General features: G+C 50.8%; 1 protein-coding gene across 2 annotated transcripts in view; it reads left to right on the plus strand.

The window, feature by feature from the left end:
• Positions 1 to 719: 719 nt before the first annotated feature.
• Positions 720 to 19,655, plus strand: part of Ccn4 (cellular communication network factor 4) — a 28,897-nt gene continuing 9,961 nt past the window's right edge. For both annotated transcript variants that reach the window (XM_020174458.2, XM_020174459.2), the window contains exons 1-2: positions 720 to 1,017; positions 14,583 to 14,862. In XM_020174458.2, coding sequence (XP_020030047.1) covers positions 949 to 1,017; positions 14,583 to 14,862 — 349 coding nt within the window. In that variant the 5' untranslated portion in view covers positions 720 to 948. The remainder of the gene's footprint in view (positions 1,018 to 14,582; positions 14,863 to 19,655) is intronic.

Raw genomic sequence — 19,655 nt, forward strand, 5'->3', positions numbered from 1 at the left:
CTGAAAGCAGCAGGCTGGCTTTGACAGAGATCCACACCTGCCAATGAAACCAGGTGCAGGTCCTGTCTGGTTGCCTTGAGACATGGGAGAGGGTGGAGGAGAAAGTGGGGCACCAGGAGGGTCTATAGTTGACCACATGAAGATGCTGGGTGGAGCAGGGCAGGCCCCCATGGACCACTCCCCACCTCCTTCCTCACACCAGAGAGACTTCTGAAGCAAGGACCCAGCAGGGTCAAGGCCAGGAACCCCAAGCCCACCAGGGATAACGAGTGTTCAGAGACCCTGGAGCAGATGGCTCTGCCCTGGCTGTGCACAGCCCTGTACAATGAGGACACGGTGAGGAGCCACAGATGTCCATGGCTTTGATGTGCTCTGCGGACCCTGACAGCATCTCGTGCCTCAGGCTATTTCAGCAAGAATTTGTTATTGCTCATGGATAGACGGAAAGTCCTCTCCTCCTCTGCCTGCAGCTGGGAAAGAGAGGCTGGAGACAGCAAATGAAGACTAGAAGTAGGAAGGGCGTATGAAAGGGAGGGTGTTTCCCAGACTCCCTTCAGAGCCCCCAGGCTGCGCCCCTGCCTCCAGATCACCCTTCCCTGTGCCCCTCCCCTCCTTTGAGAACCCATCTCAGAGGATGCCCAGCCCTGTAACTTCCCCTTTAAGAACTGTCAGAGCAGGGAGGCTGGCCAAGCTGGGCTGGAGGTGGGGACAGAGGGAAGAAAGAAAAAAAAAGAGAGAGAGAGAGAGGCAGGAAAAGTTTTTTGAGAGGAAAATGCAGGGTTTGTCCTTCACCCTGACGTCAGATCTCTTTAATAAAAGCCCTGCGGGCTGCCGAGCAGGCTATCTGCAGCTCCTGATGGGCAGGGGCCAGTCTGGGCCCAGCTCCCCCAGGAGGCGGTCAGATCCTCTGGGCTGATCTCTGGGTGCCTTGGCTGCTGACTTCCAGGCATGAGGTGGTTCCTGCCCTGGCCGCTGGCAGCAGTGACAGTAGCAGTGGTGAGCAGTGTCCTGGCCATGGTGAGTCTTGTCCGGAGGGGCTGAGAGAGGGCACCAGGCTACTATCCTATGCTCTGGGAGTTGGGAAACAGGATGACGGGAAGGCTGGGGTGAGGAATCAGAGAGGTGGCCTCAGGGGGGACCAGTGGGTTGAGGAGAAAGGGGTGTTCCTAGGGGAGCAAGCATGGTTCCTCTTTCCCACCTGGAAGCAAAAAGGAAGGAGATGCAAGAAAATTGGGTGTCATGTTGGGGCTCTGGATTCAGATGGGCTGTGTGTCCTTAGCCTGGTCACTCACCCTCTCAGAGCAGCACAAAGTGAGGAGTTGCTGGGGGGCTTCGAGAGTCTGGGTCTGAAAGCCCAGTGTTGCAGAGGGAGATGGGAGCTCCAGGAAAAGTTGGAAAGGAAAGAGCCACCTTTTAAGAGTCCCCACACTATAGCAGACAGGGCCCAGTGACTTCCAACCCCACTGCTGCTGCCCTGGCTGTGCACAGCCCTCTACAGTGTGCATGGTGAGTGGGCTGGGATGCGCTGACCAAGCCATGGTTCTCTGACTGCATCTGGAGCGCGCTCCTTCCTACCTGTGTCTCCAGGCACAGGAGGCAGAGGGACAAATCTCTCCACCTCCCAGCAGCTGGAAGAGTAGGACACGTGGCAGGCAAGAACCAGCCTGCTGAGGCCCAGCAGGGGTGAGTGGGCAGGGCAGGGGGGTCAGTGTGAGTTGGCACGGTGGGCAGCTGGCAGCTGCTGTACCTCAGATGCTCTGCCAAGGCCACCAGGGATGGCAAGGAGATGGCAAGAGGGCTCATTGTCCACTTCCTCTGATGACTTCTTTGGGGACCAGTGTGCCCTTTCTGGGATGAGGAAATCAAGGCTCAAGGATCAGTTGACATTGCCTCTCAGACTCTAGGTCCACCAGCACTGGCTCTGAGGCTGAGAGCTGGCACAAGTTGGGCACAGGGTGGTAGGCATCCCTCTGAGCCCCTCAAGTGTGGGAGATACAGGGAGAGTGTCTGGTTTTTGCTCAGGTTCTCCAGCCCTTGCGTGGTGCCTGCAGGCAGTTGGAACCAAACCACTCTTACAAAGATATTGGCTCCACTTACAAATGAAAGAAACAGAGGATTACAACAAGAAACAGACATGCCAGGGTCTTCCATTGAGTGAGAGACCAGCTCACACTCGGATCTTTGACGCTAAGGCCTCTGGTTTCTTCTAGAGCTTTTCTAGTTAGGGAAGCAGCATCTCCTAAGTCCAGAAGGAGCCACCTCGGCCTCGATGGCAGGCGTGGGGGCAGCCGTGGTTGTATCTGAGCACAAGTCTGCAGGTAGTGGAGCCTGGGAGGGCTGGGCATGGATGGAGAAAAGGTGAGGGTTTCAGGGCAGCCGGAGTCCGAGGAAAGAGGACAGAAGTTTACACTGGAGAACACAGCCACCTCCTCAGAGCCACTGGGCCAGGGAAGAATCGGGGACAAAGCTGATGATATGCCAGAGGAGACTCAGAAAAGGAGCTGAGTCCAGAGGGACCCAGACAGCAGCTGGAGGGGAGGCTTCCAGGGACAGCACAAGGCACCTCTGCTCCCTATAGCCCTGCCTGGGGACTCAGGCTTCCCAGCCCATTCCGGTATAGGAATAAGGATCTCCTGGGGCACTTAAGCTCCCAGGGCATCCTTGAAGCCCCCATCTGGGGATATGATACACCTAGAAGTAAGGAGCCAGGCTCTGCCCGGAAGCCAGCGCCTTGCTTTATAGCCAAATTCCATGCCTTGCATCCTCTCGGATTAGTATAGAAAGGGAATGTGTGTCTAATGAGGGATTTGAGTGGAAAAAATGATGATAAATGTCCATATGGAAGAAAAAGTATGTGAGAAATGCCAAGAAAACTTTGCGGAAGTTAGGCTGGGAGGGAGACTTCCCTGCCTGCAGTAAACAGCATAAAGATTGTGCCGGGAAGGGGAGGAGGGCCGGCAAGGGAGAGGGAATCCGGGATGGGTGGGATGGTGAGCTCAGAGGCAAAGCCAAAAGCATGCAGGAATTTAACACAAGACCAAGGTGTACCGTAGATAGGACTTTTGTCTTTGATTCTTTCTTTCCTTTGACATTTGTTGAGAAAGGGGCCACAGTGAGTGACTTTACCAAGTGCCATACACGAGGTAGAAAGAAGACTGCGCTGGTGCCCGTAGCACTCAACTGTTAAATTCTATGATAATATCATTACATAGACATTATCACCCTCCTCTGTGGATGCAAAAACTGAAACTCAGCCAGGCGTGGTGGAATATGCCTGTAATACCAGCACTCCTGAGGCTGAGGCAGGAAAATCCTGAGTTCAAAGACAGCCAGGGTTATATAGTGAGACCCTGCCTCAAAAAACATAGCAACAACAAAAACCCTGAAGCTCAGAGAACTCGAGTATATTTCCCGCAGTCACACAGCTAGCTGTCTGCAGAGTTGGCATCTGAGCCTCCTGCCTCCTTGGTCTGAGTACTTGTGAAAAATGAGCTACTGACTGGTGAGGGAGGTGACATACACCCACACATTACAAGGAAAGGAGACAGAGCGATGTCATCAGGATAGAGAGGCTCGGATGCAGGCTCCATCACTGCCTGGATCCTCTCTCTGCAGGGATATATGTGGGCTGTGAACTCTGTGTGTGTGTGTGTGTGTGTGTGTGTGTGCACCTGAGCATCTGGGTGTGAAACACGCACTTAGTCTTCACTCCCACAACCACCTGCAGGATACCGTGCACCTCCATGTAGGGTTTGCACAGAACACAGCAGGGCAGCACATTTCTCAGGACATCTGTGGATGGAGGGGCCATGGGAGGGAGCTGCGCGTTGACTGGGCAGGCCACTGGCCCTGGGCACAACCTGGACTGCCCTACTGAGATCAGCTGAGCAGTGAACTTCCAGAGAGCCTGCGGGAAAGGGAGGCTTGCAGTCTCTCAGGGATCAGGAGGAGCCCTCCCTGTGGTTGTTCCCCAAGGTGCAGAGAAGGAAAGGCTGTTATGGGGCAGGAAACCATGCAGGGCAGGAAGGGGCATGGTGGTTTGGAGCAGTCTTGAATCTTCCATGCACACCATGGGAGCCACTGAAGGATCACTGGGCAGGCATGGCACCAGTGCCTGCTCAGTGCCCAGTGCTGTGTCCCCATGTTCACGTAGACCAGCCCCCTGGGAACTGCACATCAAGGAAGCAGATGGCCTTTGTGTGGTCTAGGCCAGCACTGCCCATCTGAGGCTCTTCCCATAGGAGACCCCTGGGCACCTAAAGCACAGGGAATCCCCACTGTGAGGCACCCTCAGAGGTGCTCAGGAACTCCAGAGCCCAGGGGCATGTGACAACCTCGCCACTGTCTCACGCTGACTCCTTGTGGAAGAACAGTGTTTTAAACACCTATTGGGTTAAATGAAATAAATTGTTGACCTAATTTCTCCTGTTTCTTCTTACTTTTAATGTAGAAAAGTGCAAGTCCATCTAGGCATGGACAGCCTAGAAAGGCACAGGTGGCCTTGGATGTGTGACATTGGGTGGAGAGGGGGAAATACCAAGAGGCCTGATCCCTGCTCCTGTGCTTACAAGCTGGCACCTGGGAAAGCACCCCTGAGCCATGGTCCCCGAGGAGGGACGTAGTCAGCTCACACCAGCCTCTGGCTTGCTGGAGACCTGCAAGACGAAGTGGACAGAAAGCCAGGGAGCCCTTGGAAGACCTGGGATACTGGTGCCCATACTTCCAATGGCAGGTCCCGGGTCCCAACCAGAGTGGAAGCACAGGCTATAGCCAGATCTCAGGACTCAGCCAGCAGAGGCTGGAAGGGTCAGCTCAGCACCAGCTGTGTGTAGGGGCAGAGCAGGCAAACCGGCTTCTGTCCTGGGCTCAGGGTCTCGAATCTTCTAAATGTGCCCAGGTTGCCTCATCCTGACCAAATCCCAGCCTGTAGAGGGAAGTTGGTGAGTATGTTGGGACACTGTGGGAGAAAGTAACAATGACGGCAATGGTGGTGGTGACAGTGATGGTGATAATGGCTATGGTGACGATAATGTTGGTGATGGTGGTGGTGATGGTTGACGGTGGTGGTGGTGGTTGACGGTGGTGGTGATGGTTGATGGTGGTGGTGATGGTTGACGGTGGTGGTGATGGTTGACGGTGGTGGTGATGGTTGATGGTGGTGGTGATGACGATAATGGTGGTGGTGGTGGTGGTGGTTGACGGTGGTGGTGGTTGACGGTGGTGGTGGTGGTTGACGGTGGTGGTGGTTGACGGTGGTGGTGGTGGTTGACGGTGGTGGTGGTGGTTGATGGTGGTGGTGGTGGTGATGGTTGATGGTGGTGTGATGGCCATGGTGAGGATGCCTGCAGAAGACTCTGTGTTTCACAAGCCTGAGTCAGAGCAACAGCCCCTTGGTGCTGAGCTTCACAGCCCATCCACTTGTTCTGTGGGCCTGACAGTCCTCTGTGTGCCCAGTCACTTTCCCTCTCTGATGTGGTGATGGGGTTTTTCCCTGGTGGAGGAGCATGCGTTAAGAACTACAGGGTTAGTGCAAAGCACACATTCTAGGGCCTGGACCTTAATGATTGGGAAGTCCCAGGCCCCTGCATGTTAACTGTTGTCCTGATGATTCCTGTGGGCGCTGGATTTGAAAGCCAGTGAATTAGAAAGATCCTTGTCTGACATCCTGACGGTAACCAGCAACTCCTCCTTCTTCTTCTCCTCCTCCTCCTCATCATCATGAAAGACAGGGAGCTGGAAGGCAGGGAGGGAGAAAGGCAGAATCAGCAGAAAGGAGAAACCGGGCCTCTCAGAAATGCATAATGGACATTCCAGGGATGCGATTTGATCTGGGCCCGCCCACCCAAAGCCTGTGATCTGGTGCAAGTCCAGACTCAGCTTCCTTTGGGGATCACTGCATCTGGTGAGAAGATACAGAGCCTAGACTCAGAGGACAGACCCCCTCCCCTCCAGAGACCCAGCCTGGGACTGGAGGGGAGGAGTGTATGCCTGCCCAAGACTGTGATGAAGTGTGGGGGGATGGGGATCTAGGGTAAGTAAATGTTCTGAGAAGGCAGGGACTTGAAGCTTACCCTTGGGACAAAATGGTAGACTTGCCTGAATAACTAGAAGACCAGGGAAATGCCTTGTTGCTGTGTGACTTTAGGCAAGCCATTTCCCTCTCTGTGCACATTTCTCATTTTGGAAACAAGGAGATTGGACTTGACCCCTCAGCTTGCTTCCAGTTTTACTCTTACTTCCTAGAATCTCTTCATTCATTCCAAGAGTGGGTCCATCATTGAATAAACTGAATGCTCACATGAGCTAATTCTTGCAGGGAGAACCCAACGCTACTGCCTTTCTGCAGAGTGCTATTGGCTTTTGTGCCCACAGCAGTGTGTCCTGTGTTCTGAGATGTCTATCTAGGCATGCTTGCTCTCCTCCAGGTGTGCCACTGGTGCTAGCCCTCAGCATCCTCTCAAATGGAGGAACCCATAGGCAGCCTAATGTTCCAAGTCCTGCCATCTTGTGGGTTCTCAAATCTTGCTTTTTTTGCCCAAGCTTGTTTTCTAGCCTCATCCTTTATAGCAGCCTTCATTCACCTTCTTCCTACTGCATGAGTCGTTCTCTCCATTACTCATGGGTTCCTCCTCTGTGCGTAATCACAGGCCATTCCTTCCATCCAAAATGTTTTTCCTCTACCTGTCTCTACCACGACATGGATGTCATGCTAACTGGGAGATGTCCAGGAAGCCTTCCTTCATCAGCTTCCTCCAGGTAGGGTTGCAGACATCCCCTCATGGGTACCCATAAGTCTTGTCCTCAGCTACATGAAAAGAAACATGTCAAACAGCTGGAACTCCACTGATCTCACCCCATGGCTAAGCCATCATCTCCCACATCCCATCCTCCCACAAAGCCAAACCCGCTGCAAGTCCCTGAACACTCGTGCTCTGCAGCCCCAAGCTTTTGCATGTGCTGTGCCTTCCACCAGCCTTGCTATGCTTTCTCCCTTCTTGACCTTGCCTGCCCCTACGGGTCTGTCACTGTCTATGCTGCCACATGCTTTGGAACTGATGGATTCATAAAGCCAGACCAAGCGTGGTGTGGGCTGGAATATGTGCAGGGACTGGGTGTGGGGAATGGATGACTGATGACCTGCTGGGGAGGGGTAATCTTGCAGGAGGGCCTGGCCTCTGTTTCTAGTTTCTAAGAGAACTGAGCAGCAAGTGGTGGCTTCCAGGTTTCCTTTCTAAGTGCAAAATTAAGAGTCAGGAGCCCTGGTCTCTACTGGATCCATACTCACCTGTGTCTCGAACTCTTCAACTGAAATGAGAACGGGTGACCTTCTCTCCTGTGTGCCAGGCACACAATGCAGTGGTTAAGAGGAAGTGGCAGCACACAGCAGGGGGACAAGAGCACACTCACATGTGTACAGACTTACACGTGCATGCACACACACGCACACACACACACTCATGCACACCAGTTGACATCCTTCACAGTTGTTGCACACTGGGTGCTCACAGTGTCCAGGTTCTGATCCTCGCAAATTTTAGCTCTTAAGTGTTGTGTGCTTCTGTGTAACAGAGTCTGCCACACATAGCTCATGAAGTTCTTAGAAACCTGTGCTGCAGGAATTTTCACCATTCTCGTGTCACAAGAAGGAAATGGGCACAGAGAGGTTGACTCACTCCCATGTCACCCAAGTTTCAAATCCCACCAGCTCCCCCCAGAGGGTTGGTGGCTCTAGGATTCCCCTGGTGTGCTGGCCCTTTATGCTGATTCCAAGGTTGCCCAGGGCCGGAGGCTTCGAGGGAAGGTTCCCATCATCACTGGCACAATGGCTTGTCCAGCTCAGCACAGACCCCCATCGTCCCCATGGACTTGGCCCCTGTCTGTCACCTCCATGTCCTTTTACCCTAAGTTCCAGCAGCACCAACAACCGGTCTTGTGTTGTGCATCACAGCTTCTGCCTGCACCACTCACTCATACTTCTCCCGAAGGGGCAGCCTCTCTGCCTTTTCTCTGGCCAATCCTCACTTCCATGAAGATACAAAGGTTCTCTTTCCCTCAGCCAGGACTTCAGGGCTTGGAGCCAAGAGCCTCCCAAGAAGATGGTCTAGGAGGGACTCCCTCACTCCCGGGAGGTGTTGGGAAAAAGTGCCCATCCCCTGTAGCTGACCAGAAACATAAGGACAAAGCAATGTGCAGTCAGGTGGGCGAGGTGAGTGCCCCAGCCAGGGTCAGGTCTGTCTGCATCCCCAGCTCCCCCAGTGACTGTCTTTTCAGTACAGCTCAGCAGAAACTGCTTCTAGCCAGGGCAGCCCTGTTCTAAAAAGCCTCTGGCCACCTGAGATCTGCTTAGGCCATTCCTGCCTCAACCTCGCCCCCTGGCGGATCATCTAGGCGCAGCCTCCCAAAGAGCACCAGAGAGTTTTGCCCATCCCTGCTGTTTTGTGCAGGTCCATGCAGTTCCCTAAGCATTTCAAGGTGTGTCACCAAGGAAGTTCTCTGAACATATGCATATGGCTCTTCTTTCTTTGACAACCAGGGCTCAATTCTGTGGCATTCCCATGCCCCTTTGGAAAGGACCATCTTGTTCCCCGAGGACTAGGTGCACTGTAGCATGTGTGGACTCAGGTGGAGGGTAAGTCGGTGAACATAAAGCAATGAGAAGACGGCGTAGCTGCAGTTACAAGTGCAGGCACTGCAGTGCTCCAGTGCCCGGCTATGAGACTTTGAAAAATTTACTGGAGCTCCTTGAACCTTGGCTTCCTCATCTGTGAAATGGAGATGATGCTAGCGACTGCTCAGTGGGCTGCTGGAGAATGTCACCACTGCCACTCTGTTACAAAAGAGGAAAGGAGCTTAGAGAGCGCAACACAGCCCAGGTTCCTCAGCAGAAAGTGGTGTCACATGGGGGCTCCTCATTGTCATGCACCTTCATCACTGGACCACACAGAGCCTCAGAAAAAGGAGGGGCTCATCTTGTCACCTGGGATGTTTTGGGTCCCCTGGGTCATCCAGCCCATCCCAGCCAACCTCTGCTTCTGGCTCCTATATGTCCCTGCCAGTCATTTTTGTAAAAATAAATTAACGCTGACCTGAAGTTCACTGCATTCCAGAGCGCGGAACCACACCATCAACTCTGAAGTTACAGCTCACCTTTAAACATCGGCTCAGAAATTCATGAGCGGGATTTCCTATGAGGCTTGGTCTTTTTCCTCTCAATTTTAATCAGCTAAAGTGTTCCCCATAAGTATGACTGAAAGGATCAGTTCAGTGTTTTTAACCTGCCTACTGATTATCCTTCGTTCAGAGGGGTTAAATATGCAATGCTTAGGGAGTCTTGTCCTTGGACCCAGCTTCTTTTTCTTTTCTCCTTTTCCAGGCATTTTAACAAAGCACTAAGGGCAAAGTCGTCCTTTCAGTTAGTTGCATGAGACCTGCTTGTTAAGTGGGCAGTGTGTGCCACAGGGAGGGAACCTCAAGATGGCGCAGGTCCCACAGCTCTGCATGTTTGTACTGTGGACAGAGTGGACTGGACGGGGACAGGGGTAGTGCACAGAAGGGTCAGTTGCACAAGAGGAAGGCGATCCAGAGGTTGAAGCCCTTCCCTTATTCCTTCCCTCTGTCCAGCATTTGAACGCAATGCCTTCTCCCCATCCCCCATTCCCATAAGAGTCATAAGGACTGCTAGTCAATCTGGGCTCTGGGTCCCCAGCTAGAAGAACTGAGGGCAGATACGCAGAGTAGGGCCCAGGAATCTGCATTGACAAGTTCCACAGACCAGTGGTGCTCATGCTTTTCTGCCCCAGTGCCCAGGCTCCTGCTCCTCCCCCAGGCTGCTTAAGTCAGGGTCTCTGGGAACAATGGCTACCCAGCTACCCAGCGATCAGTGTTAATGCTCTAATACCGAGGAAACTTGGGAACCTGCTGAGTTCAATCCTGCCTAGGATCCACTAGCCCTGGAGTCAGAAGGAGTTGCTGAAGAGTGGGGGCTAGGTGAGGCCGATTGTACCAAGAAGTTGAAAGGCAAGCAGAACTGGTCAGGACCAGCTGTGCTGAGCCGTCCCTGGCATCCTGAAGTTGCCACCTCCTCCCTGTCTTCCCCATGAACACAGTGGCATCTTCAGAGGGCCTGGTTCCAGAAGCACATCGTAAAAGCGACTTTTATGTGAGCAACTTCAATTTGGAAAAGTCAAAGTTTTCTTTTTTTCTCTGTCTTTCCGTGGACAACATTCTCCTTGCTTTAGATGTATTTTTTTTTTCCTTCTGGGAATAACACAGGGCCCACGGGTCAGCAGGTCTGCACAGGTCAGTCTGTCCATCTTCACAGTAGGCACAGTGGCCCAGTCCACAGTGGATAAGAAAGTTGCAGTCAGGGCTGTCTGTGGGAGGAAACGGGGCTTGGGGCCAGCTCCAGTTTGTGCTGGGGAGAGTGGGGAGACTACAGTCCCCAGGGAAAATGCAAGCCTGGAAAAGGGGTGCACAGGCCCAGGCAAGTGTCCTGAGGTCAGAGGCCAGCTGCAGAACAGTGTCATTTGGAAACCTATGGAGGCTGTATGCATACACAGCCTCCTCCTCACAAAGGGACACTTCACGTCTTCCCATTTCATCGAGCTCCAATCTCCCAGGCCACTTGGCGTTCATCTTTGTGCTTTGTGGGTTTTGCCTACTTGCTTATTGCTTAGACAGGAGAGCAATGGGCTTATTGCTTGCATTTTGAGAACAAGGATCACAAAATCTTGCTCCCATTGGCCACCAAAGACCCCAAGGGCACAGTCTTCCCTGCAGAGTGAAGACAGGGACTGATGAGCTAATAGCTTAAAAGTTTTGGGCAAAGCAGACCTTAGCTCCATCCCTGGTTACTTGTGTGGACTTCTACAAGTCACTTAACACTCTGAGTCTCCATTTATTCATCGATCAAAGGAAAATGAACAACCAGGCCTGCCTGGAATGTGTGTCATGGTGGGGGGCATTATGAGATACTAATTCAAAGTTCTCTGAATGCAATGAAAGCTCCATAAATATTAGAGATGGTGATGGTGAGGACCTGTGTACTTTGCTCACAGGAAACACGTGGATGACAGGTAGTTACTGCCCTCCAGGGTCCACAGTTCAGTTGAGAAAATATACATGAACTCTATCAATTCATTCTGGGAACAGAAACTATTGCTACTTACTGTTCAAGGCTTTGTGAGGCTGGATTCCCTCAGCAACTGCTGGTCCAGATGACTGTCAGCTCTTCTTTGGTTGCTTCTCTTGATGGTATCCTCACTACCTGTCAGTCAGTTTCTTTAATTAGAAAAGGCTCCCTTATGTGCAATCATGGGGAAAACACGAACCCAAGCAGATCTGGGTTTGAATCCAAGTTCTGACCTTTTAGATGAGGGCAGTCATCAGGTTACCTCACTGATCTGTGAAATGGGAATAGTGAAACCAGAGACCATGGAAAGACAAGATGAGGTCACCCAGAATAGCTGAGGGCCTGCAGCAGGCCTGTCCTGCATGTCATGGGGGTGATGGCTTGAGTGGAAGGAAGGAACAGCAGGACCACGGACATGATCACATCACCTGTGGGATAAACAGCAATAAGAATGTCAGAGGAGAAAGCCTTGCCCCAGACAGGGAATTCTTCGGGTCACATGAGCAGGGACAAGGCTGGACCTGACACAAGGCACTGTTCCTGAAACCCAGATCTACCCCAGCACATCTAAAGCCCTTCAGTGACTTGTTCCAGCAGGCTGCAACCCAAGCGAGGTATCCAAGGCCTTCCTGGACCTATGCTGCCTGGGGACCCGTCGTCATCTAATCGGACTTCACTCCCCCCCGCCACCCCGCTCTACCTGCCCTATGTCAGCCTCACCACACTACTTGTCACACTACTCCCTGTATCCTGGGCATCTGCACATGTCACCAGCTCTGTGCCTTTGTACTTGCTGATCCTTGTTCTTTGAGTTCCCACCCTTCCTTCCTCATGGCTGCTTCCTGCTCTTCCTTCATGATCCACAGACATAGCTACAGCCACACTACCTCCTCCAAGAAGCCAGCTCACCCTGGCACACACAGTGGCCCCACTCCTCCAATGTCCCACGGGAAGGTCTGTTTGGTTCCCCATTGTGTCCTCAGCATTGAGCCCAGCACCAGATTAGAGATGTGTTGGGTAAACAAATGAAAGGAAGAATGAATGAATGAATGAATGAATGAAGGGACGCCATCATTGCAGCTTTTATCATGCCATCATGCACATCCCATTGGCCTCCCTGTACCAGCGAAGCTAAGAATTCTGTCTCTGCAGCATTGCTTCCTTCCAGCCAAGAACAGAGCCTAGCACATAGTAGGTGTTCAATAGGTACCCATGAACTATCAAATGAGAGCATTCATGCATATATCCCTGGCTAAACTGTCCTTCCTGACTGGCAGAACCACAGGCCAGCCTCCTGTGTTCCTGTGTACACAGAGGATGGGGCCTGGGTGGTCATCAGGAATCAGGACTAGCTGCTGGCCTGCAGTTTCATGCTCTGGTTGTCAAGGGTGGGCAAACAGCAGAACTCAGTGGTCACACATGGAACCCAGCTGCCTCAGACTGGGTCCATGCCTCACTGGACCATTTCCCTGGATGCCGTGATCCTTGTTACCACTAGGTGGCACCAATAGCAAAGGCTTGACCCAGAGGGCAGCCCTCTGGCTCATCTCAGAAGCTGCTTCCTTTGCCTGGGGGCAGTCTTCCTGTGGCTGACAAATAGCCACATTGAGGGTGGGACTTGGAAAGAGGCTTCCTGCCGGTATCTGTAAGTTGGGATGGAGGCAGGGATTGGATGGTGACCTTGTGGAGTTAGGTGCCCCCCAGCACACACCCCATTCTACCCAAATCCGAAGTGTGCACTAATGTGCTGGGATGCGTGGTAGGCAGAGAGAAAGAGGAAACCCTATCAGTGCCAAGGAAGTGTGCTTGAGTGTCCATTTTTGTACCAACTCCCGTGGAGCTCTTTGCAAGGCCTTCAGAGCTGCAGGGCCTTCTCTACAGATGCTACAGCCTTGATGTCCTTGTCCCACCCCATCTGTTCCCAATGAGGACAGGCACTGTATAGATACTGTTTGGTGACCTGGGCAGCAGAGACCTGCCCCATCCTGCCCTGGACCCCATGGAGCACATGGATGTTAACCTCCAAACATGAACATAGGTGTCTAGCGTATAAAGCATCTCGAGGTTTTGAACATCAGGTGCTCACAACAGGCCAGGGGGGCAGCACCTTATTTTTTGTATACTTACTGCACTTACGACATGCTAGGCCCAGAACCAAGGGTCAGACCATGCATTACCTCATCTCTGGTCTTCCCACTAAGTGTGCTCCCTGACCAGACGGGCAGAGCAATTCTGGCACTGGTGTCTAGGAAGCATCCATCCTCCTTTGGTTTGGCATGTCCAGTGCTTTGCCCAACACTCAATGCCTCACATTATGGTAAATCGCCCCTAAGTATTCATTTGTCTCATAAGCAGTGTGTTCCCCAAATACAGGGAATTTTTAATTTTATTTTTAAGTACCTACAACTTCAAGGAGGCTCTGCATTAGCTCAGAAAATGTTTGTTGAGTGAAGGAACCAGCTCAGAAGATACCAAGTAAAGATGCTTGTGATTCTGTTCCTCCTCCAGGACTTGTCTTTTCCAGGGAAAAGTGAGGGCCTGGATGGACTTAAGGAGGCAGGAGAGGGCTGGGCAAATGACTGAATCCCAGAGACACAGACAGCTTGAAGCTTGAAGCTCCCGTCCTCAGACCCCAGGGTTCCTCAATTTCCCCATTCTGCAGAGCAGGATGGCTCTTGGAGCCTCAGTTTCCCTTCCCAGCTGGCTCATTGTTCCATCTGCTTCATTTGTCTGAAAGGCAAATTTGTTGTCAGTGGAGGGGTACAGGGAGGAGGAATGGGGGGCCTTACCCCAAGTGCAAAATGCAGACACCTTTATGCAGAACTAATCTGGCAACAGAGCACAGCTCCCTTCCCCTAGGGCCAGGTGAGATCTAATGAGGAGCTGTGAGACTTAACTCCAGCTGCTACAGCAGGCAGCCCTTCCCTGATACTCTGGAAGGGAAATGGTAACAATGGCAGGTGAGCTGGCTGAGCCTAGGGTTAAAGAGGAGCCATCTGGCTTGGTCAGATGGAGGACTTGGTGTAGGAAAGAGGGTGGATCTGCAGGACAGAGCAAGAGCGTGAGCTGCACCACAGCAGGGTGATTCATCAGCAGGCTTGGAGCCTGCCCAACTTCCCCCACTCTGTATCTGAGTCCACCTCACCTGCTTGGGGTTGTGGGGCCATCAAGGAAGAAAGGAAACAAGTCTAGGTTGACATCAGGCCTGAGCCTCAGGACTTCACCAGAAGTGGGAATCAGGCAATTGGTTTAACTTCTCTGAACTTTGGGGTCCTCACTCTTACTGGTTTTATTGAGAAGAAAAGAGATGCTTGGTTAAAGAATGGAGGTAGAAAAAATAATTAGGAAATTCTTTTAAACATCATGAAAATAGAAAGGTAATTGCACAGCCCTATAGGCTTCAAAACTCCAGGCTTGGCAGCCCCTCTTCACCTCTGCTCTTCCCCCACAGGCCCTCTCTCCAACCCCGACAACCATGGCCTTCACCTCAGCCCTGCTGGAGGACATATCCTCACGTCCTGAATTCTGCAAGTGGCCATGTGAATGCCCACCGTCCCCACCCCACTGCCCGTTGGGGGTTAGTCTAATCACAGATGGCTGTGAATGCTGTAAGATATGTGCCCAACAGCTTGGGGACAACTGCACAGAGGCTGCCATTTGTGACCCCCATCGGGGTCTCTACTGCGACTACAGTAGGGACCGCCCGAGGTACGCAATAGGAGTGTGTGCACGTAAGTGAGAACCTCTCTACTTTCCAACCCCAGCTCCCCAGGCCCCTCTCCCTTGGCACACCCGCAGCCCTATACCTGGCCAGGCTGCTTCTTGGCAGAAGGTGAACCCCCATCCCAAGCCAGGGTTGGGGTTGGAAGCCACGGGCTGGGTTCTTCCCGGGGAGAGAGGGATGCCTGCGTATCTCTTGCCCCTCACTTATGCTTTCTTCTCCATCCTGGAGACATGCTTTCCTGGGGAAGGAGTTTCCACCAGAAAATACCCAAGCTTGGTTTTGTTACTGTGGTAGGTAGGACCCTTTGATAGAGGCTTACAGTCTCCCAGGGGATACCAGGTCACTGCCGAGCTCCAGACATTTTGTAATGCTATAAATTAGAATAAAATAATGAGGTTCAAAAAGGCAGTACTCTTGAAATAATGAAAACCATCAGCCTGCAGTCGCCATTTCCTCCTGACCACGTTCTTCCAGTTACTGCCATAGCCTTTCTTACAGTCACCACCATCACATATCCTGTCTTCTGCTGTGTCTTAATTGGCTTGATACATCAATTTAGAATCATCTATTCATGTTCCTACATGAGATCTGATGACTTAGCATCTCAAAACCATTGGACACCTTCCCTGATCTGCCAAGCACCATCCTCCTAATTTTTCGTTATATAATAACCAGTATTCATAGTATTATAACTTTGCAAATGTTCATGGTAGCCTGAGGTAGTGTACATGTTTGAGTTTCTTTTTTTTGAAGATGCCTTTTATTCTTCTTCAAGTTTCTAATTGCCTTTGCTTTTTCTTTGCTCTTGATTTTGATCATATTTTTGTGTTTGGAAAGAAGGCTGCTATTGTTTGTTCTTCAAGTGCTCCCACATGTGTATTTGGTCCTTTTATGTTCCCAAAAGCATCTCCCTGGGATTTTATGACCTCCTGCTTCTATCTGGACTTGAATGTCCTTGTTTGAATTCCCTTATCATTACCCAAGTTACACAACCCAGGACGGTGAAGAAAGTAACTAGGCATCATGATGGAGCTCTCTAACTCTGGAAAAGTTCCACTGGTCTCATAAATCCATAAATCCTTGTCCCTTAGTGCTGAATCGACTGCTCCAGAATTATACCTCCATATGTATCCCTTTATCTATTCACACATGGCATAATCGCTTATCTCAGCTGACACATTATATTCCAGAGATGGCTTGTTCACGAGAGCTAGGCACATAATCAGAAGTCAGAAAATAATGTCTGAGCTTCAGGGTTAAGTTATGGCTTTCTTCTCTTTTACCAACTTGTTCCTCTTTCAACTTTCACATAGGGCACATAAGAAATCACCCCTGCTCCCCCTGACACACATTCTTCCAGTTTTCACCCCATCATTAGCCCCATGAAACAGTATGTTCAATGAGAACTCAAGTCTGAGCCCCAGCCCAGACTTGCTGAATCAAGTGCTCTGGAAGTAGGGACAGGAATCCATACCTTGAATGAATGAGATCCCCAAGGGATTCTCTGCATGCTGAAGTTCAAGACTGACTGTTAAAATACACAGTCAGTCATTTACCCTTTCCCATATCCCATGTAGGGAAACCTAGACCAGCTTCCCTGTGCTAGACTCACTTCCAGACATGTGGGATAGTCCATAATTCTTTTCCTCTTTGACAACCGTTTTCAAGGACATTAAAAAGACAGTTCAGTTTACTGTGATAATACTAATCTCTAAGGCTGTATTGAGATCTTATCATGCTCCAGGCCCTGTACCTTAGCCAGAGATTGCCACTCCTACTTCCATCTCTGTCCCCCATACCCTACACCGGTGTCTTTGCATCTCCGGTCCTGCCTCCACCATGAGCCTGCCACCATGAGCCTGCATGTATTTCCTTTCCATTCACGAGGGAAAACAAACAAATAAAACAACTTGTGGTCCAAAGAAGATTTTAATAGGTTTTTACATATACCAAGGGGTCCCTGGTCACATAGGTTTGTAGACACTGGAATAAGTAAAGTTAAACAGGTGTTATAGGACTTCTCAGAGGCTTGAAATGTTTATGTCCACTGTCAAGTTCCAAAAAGAGCTACCCTAAAAGGTCTTTTTCATTCCAAATGTATTTAAACACTGAACTCTCTCCTCTTACCTTATCACCTACCTTGGCCCCCACTCACACACAATATACACAAGTGTATCATATGCACACACAACAAAAATAGCACACGCATACATGTGCACACACATGCAGCTCACAAGTGTTCTCCTGAATATTTTCCTAGAAATGCTGCCATGCTGTGTGAATTTATGAGACCCTAATGCAAGAAAGGAGACAGCAAGTTCTAAATGTATAGAGAGGAAGAGCCCTCTGCACCAGGTGGAAAAGAGAAAGAAGAGTTTCACAGATAGCCTCTCAGCACATGGTCAGCTCAGCCAGTGGACAGTCCCTAGGCCAAGCTGACTCTGTCTTTAGAGGTCAGGACAAGGCAGGTGATAAAAAGGAGTAATTGCAAAAAATACAAGAGGACAGCAGGGATGATGGCAAACTGGTAAGTGCAAGCTCTGGCCATCAGACACCACCCTCCTGGTCTCCTGCCACTGTGGCCAGCCGGAAAAAAAAGTGAGTTTGGTCCCATCCAGTCTGCTCAGTTTTCAGGAAAGCCCAGAAATCCAGACTTGTGTGTTTTTTAAATGTGGCAATACATTTACATTTGAAAAAAGCACTCTGTGTGTGGGCCAAACTAAATACATTCATGGGCAAAGTGACCTCTGTCTTAGACTGTTCGGCTGTTTCAGTTACACAAATATCACATTTAACGCAGCACGGTCAGGACTGAGGGCAGAGTGGTTTAGTAGAAGGATCATTATAGTTACAGGCAGATGGAGTAGGGTTTCAATCCTGGCTCTGCCTCTTGCTAGCTACGTGACTGTGGACATGCCACTTAAGGATCTTGCTGAACCCAACCTTGTGTGAAGATGAGGAATAAATAAGGAAATGGGAAAAAAGTGACTGCTGCCCTTGGTTTTTGTTTTCTTTGCTTTCCTTTAACTTTTCTTGGCCAAGATCATCTGCTGCCCTCAGAAGAGAGGCAGGTCTACTTCAGGCCTAGCCCCACCCCACTGTAGAGTGAAGGAATCCTAAACCCCACCATGGTCTTGGAGTGAGAAAACCTGAGCTTTCCTGGAATCCCAGCATTGTCCTTAACTTGTCCTATGACTTTAGGCAGGTTACCTAACCTTTTAAATTTTAGTTTGCTCACTGAGAACAATGTAAAAATGCTGAGTTCTCTGGGTGGTTGGGCTGGCAAATGTCTGTACCTGGTAGGAGCCTAGCTCACGTGCATCCATCTACCCACCCATCTGCCCACTGATTTGTTCACTTGGTGAGCACAGATAAGTGATAACACAAAGATGGAGTTGCAAAACCTGACCACTGTCCCTGCTCCCACATGGCTGTGGGTGAAGGGAGAAAAGGCCCCAGTAGAAAAGCAAGGTGACTTTGGTTCTGGGAAGTCCTTCAATAAGAGGAAAGGTCACCAGCCACTCCTAGCCTTGCAAAGAGGTTAGATAGGAAGTGACTAGCCTCATCTTCTCATCAGGAACTGATCTTCTCATTAGGTAGAAGAAAAGTGAATGAGAAGGGCCCCTAGTTCTGCTGATCAGGCTATCTACAACCATCACACCCCTGTCCTCCCATTGGGCTGTTGAAGGCAGGCTCATGCCCTACGTCTGCATCCATGGATCCAGGGAGACCATGGCACTTTCTAGACACAGTGGAGCTCAATTTGACTGCAAGCTGAATTCATGTGGAGATCTTTAAGGAGTACTTAGTCCAAGAAAAGAAGCACTAAGACCTACATCCAACTCCACAGTTGGGCATGGCCAGGGCATTAACATTTCCCAAGGTTGTGTGGCTGCCTCCTTTGAGAAGCTGATGCAAGGACTATGGGGCCAAGGACTCCAGATTCCTGGGCTCACTTTCCCTTACAACCTGGGCAGGGTGTGGGCTTCAGCCTCCTCCCTCTCCTCTTTCCACTAACACAGGCTCTTACACACACATAGAACTATACATATAGGTACACATACCCACACTCATACACACTCACACCCATACTCACACACACATACTCACACACTCACACATAACTTCCTGGAGTGAGAGAGTGAGGCAGAGGTGAGGCAGGACACCAAACTGAGTGATTCACCCTTTCTTCCCCTTCTGCTTGCTCTTCTTCTTCCCCGCCACCTCCTCTCCTTCTCTGGTGTCCAATGGGAGGAAAGGAGCTGTGGTGTGAGACCACCTGCATTGAATTCCCTCCCACTTCTATCACTCATCAGCTTCTGATCTTGAGCGAACAAATCACTTAACCTCCAGACCTTTTCTGTCTGCCAAATGAAGGAAATGAAACTTTCCCCATGACGTCATTGGGAGGCCTGTGTGAGATCATGGACCAGATGGTGCGTGGTACAAGGTCAGATGGTCACTGTGTGCTGGCACCTCACTTTCCACAACTCCTCCCTGGTTAACCACACCCCAGGAAGACAGTAGCCACAGCAGGATGCATTTCCCTGAGACTGCTGCTTACTGCTGCCTACTGCGGTCCCCTCGGACATCCAACTTTGCCCTGCTGAGATTCAGTTTTGCTATTTGTAACTAGGAAATGACAATGTATTTCCTTATAGAACAAAGTAAGTCATACAACAAACCCTGCCCAGATCAGACCCAGGGGCAGTGTTCAGACAGACTTCACTCCTGCTAGACGTCAGAGCCATTTTTATCACCCACCCCCAGTCAGTCCAGGGACAGGGGCAGAACCACAGG

Source organism: Castor canadensis, chromosome 3 (genome assembly GCF_047511655.1).
Source record: "Castor canadensis chromosome 3, mCasCan1.hap1v2, whole genome shotgun sequence".
Lineage (NCBI taxonomy): Eukaryota > Metazoa > Chordata > Mammalia > Rodentia > Castoridae > Castor > Castor canadensis.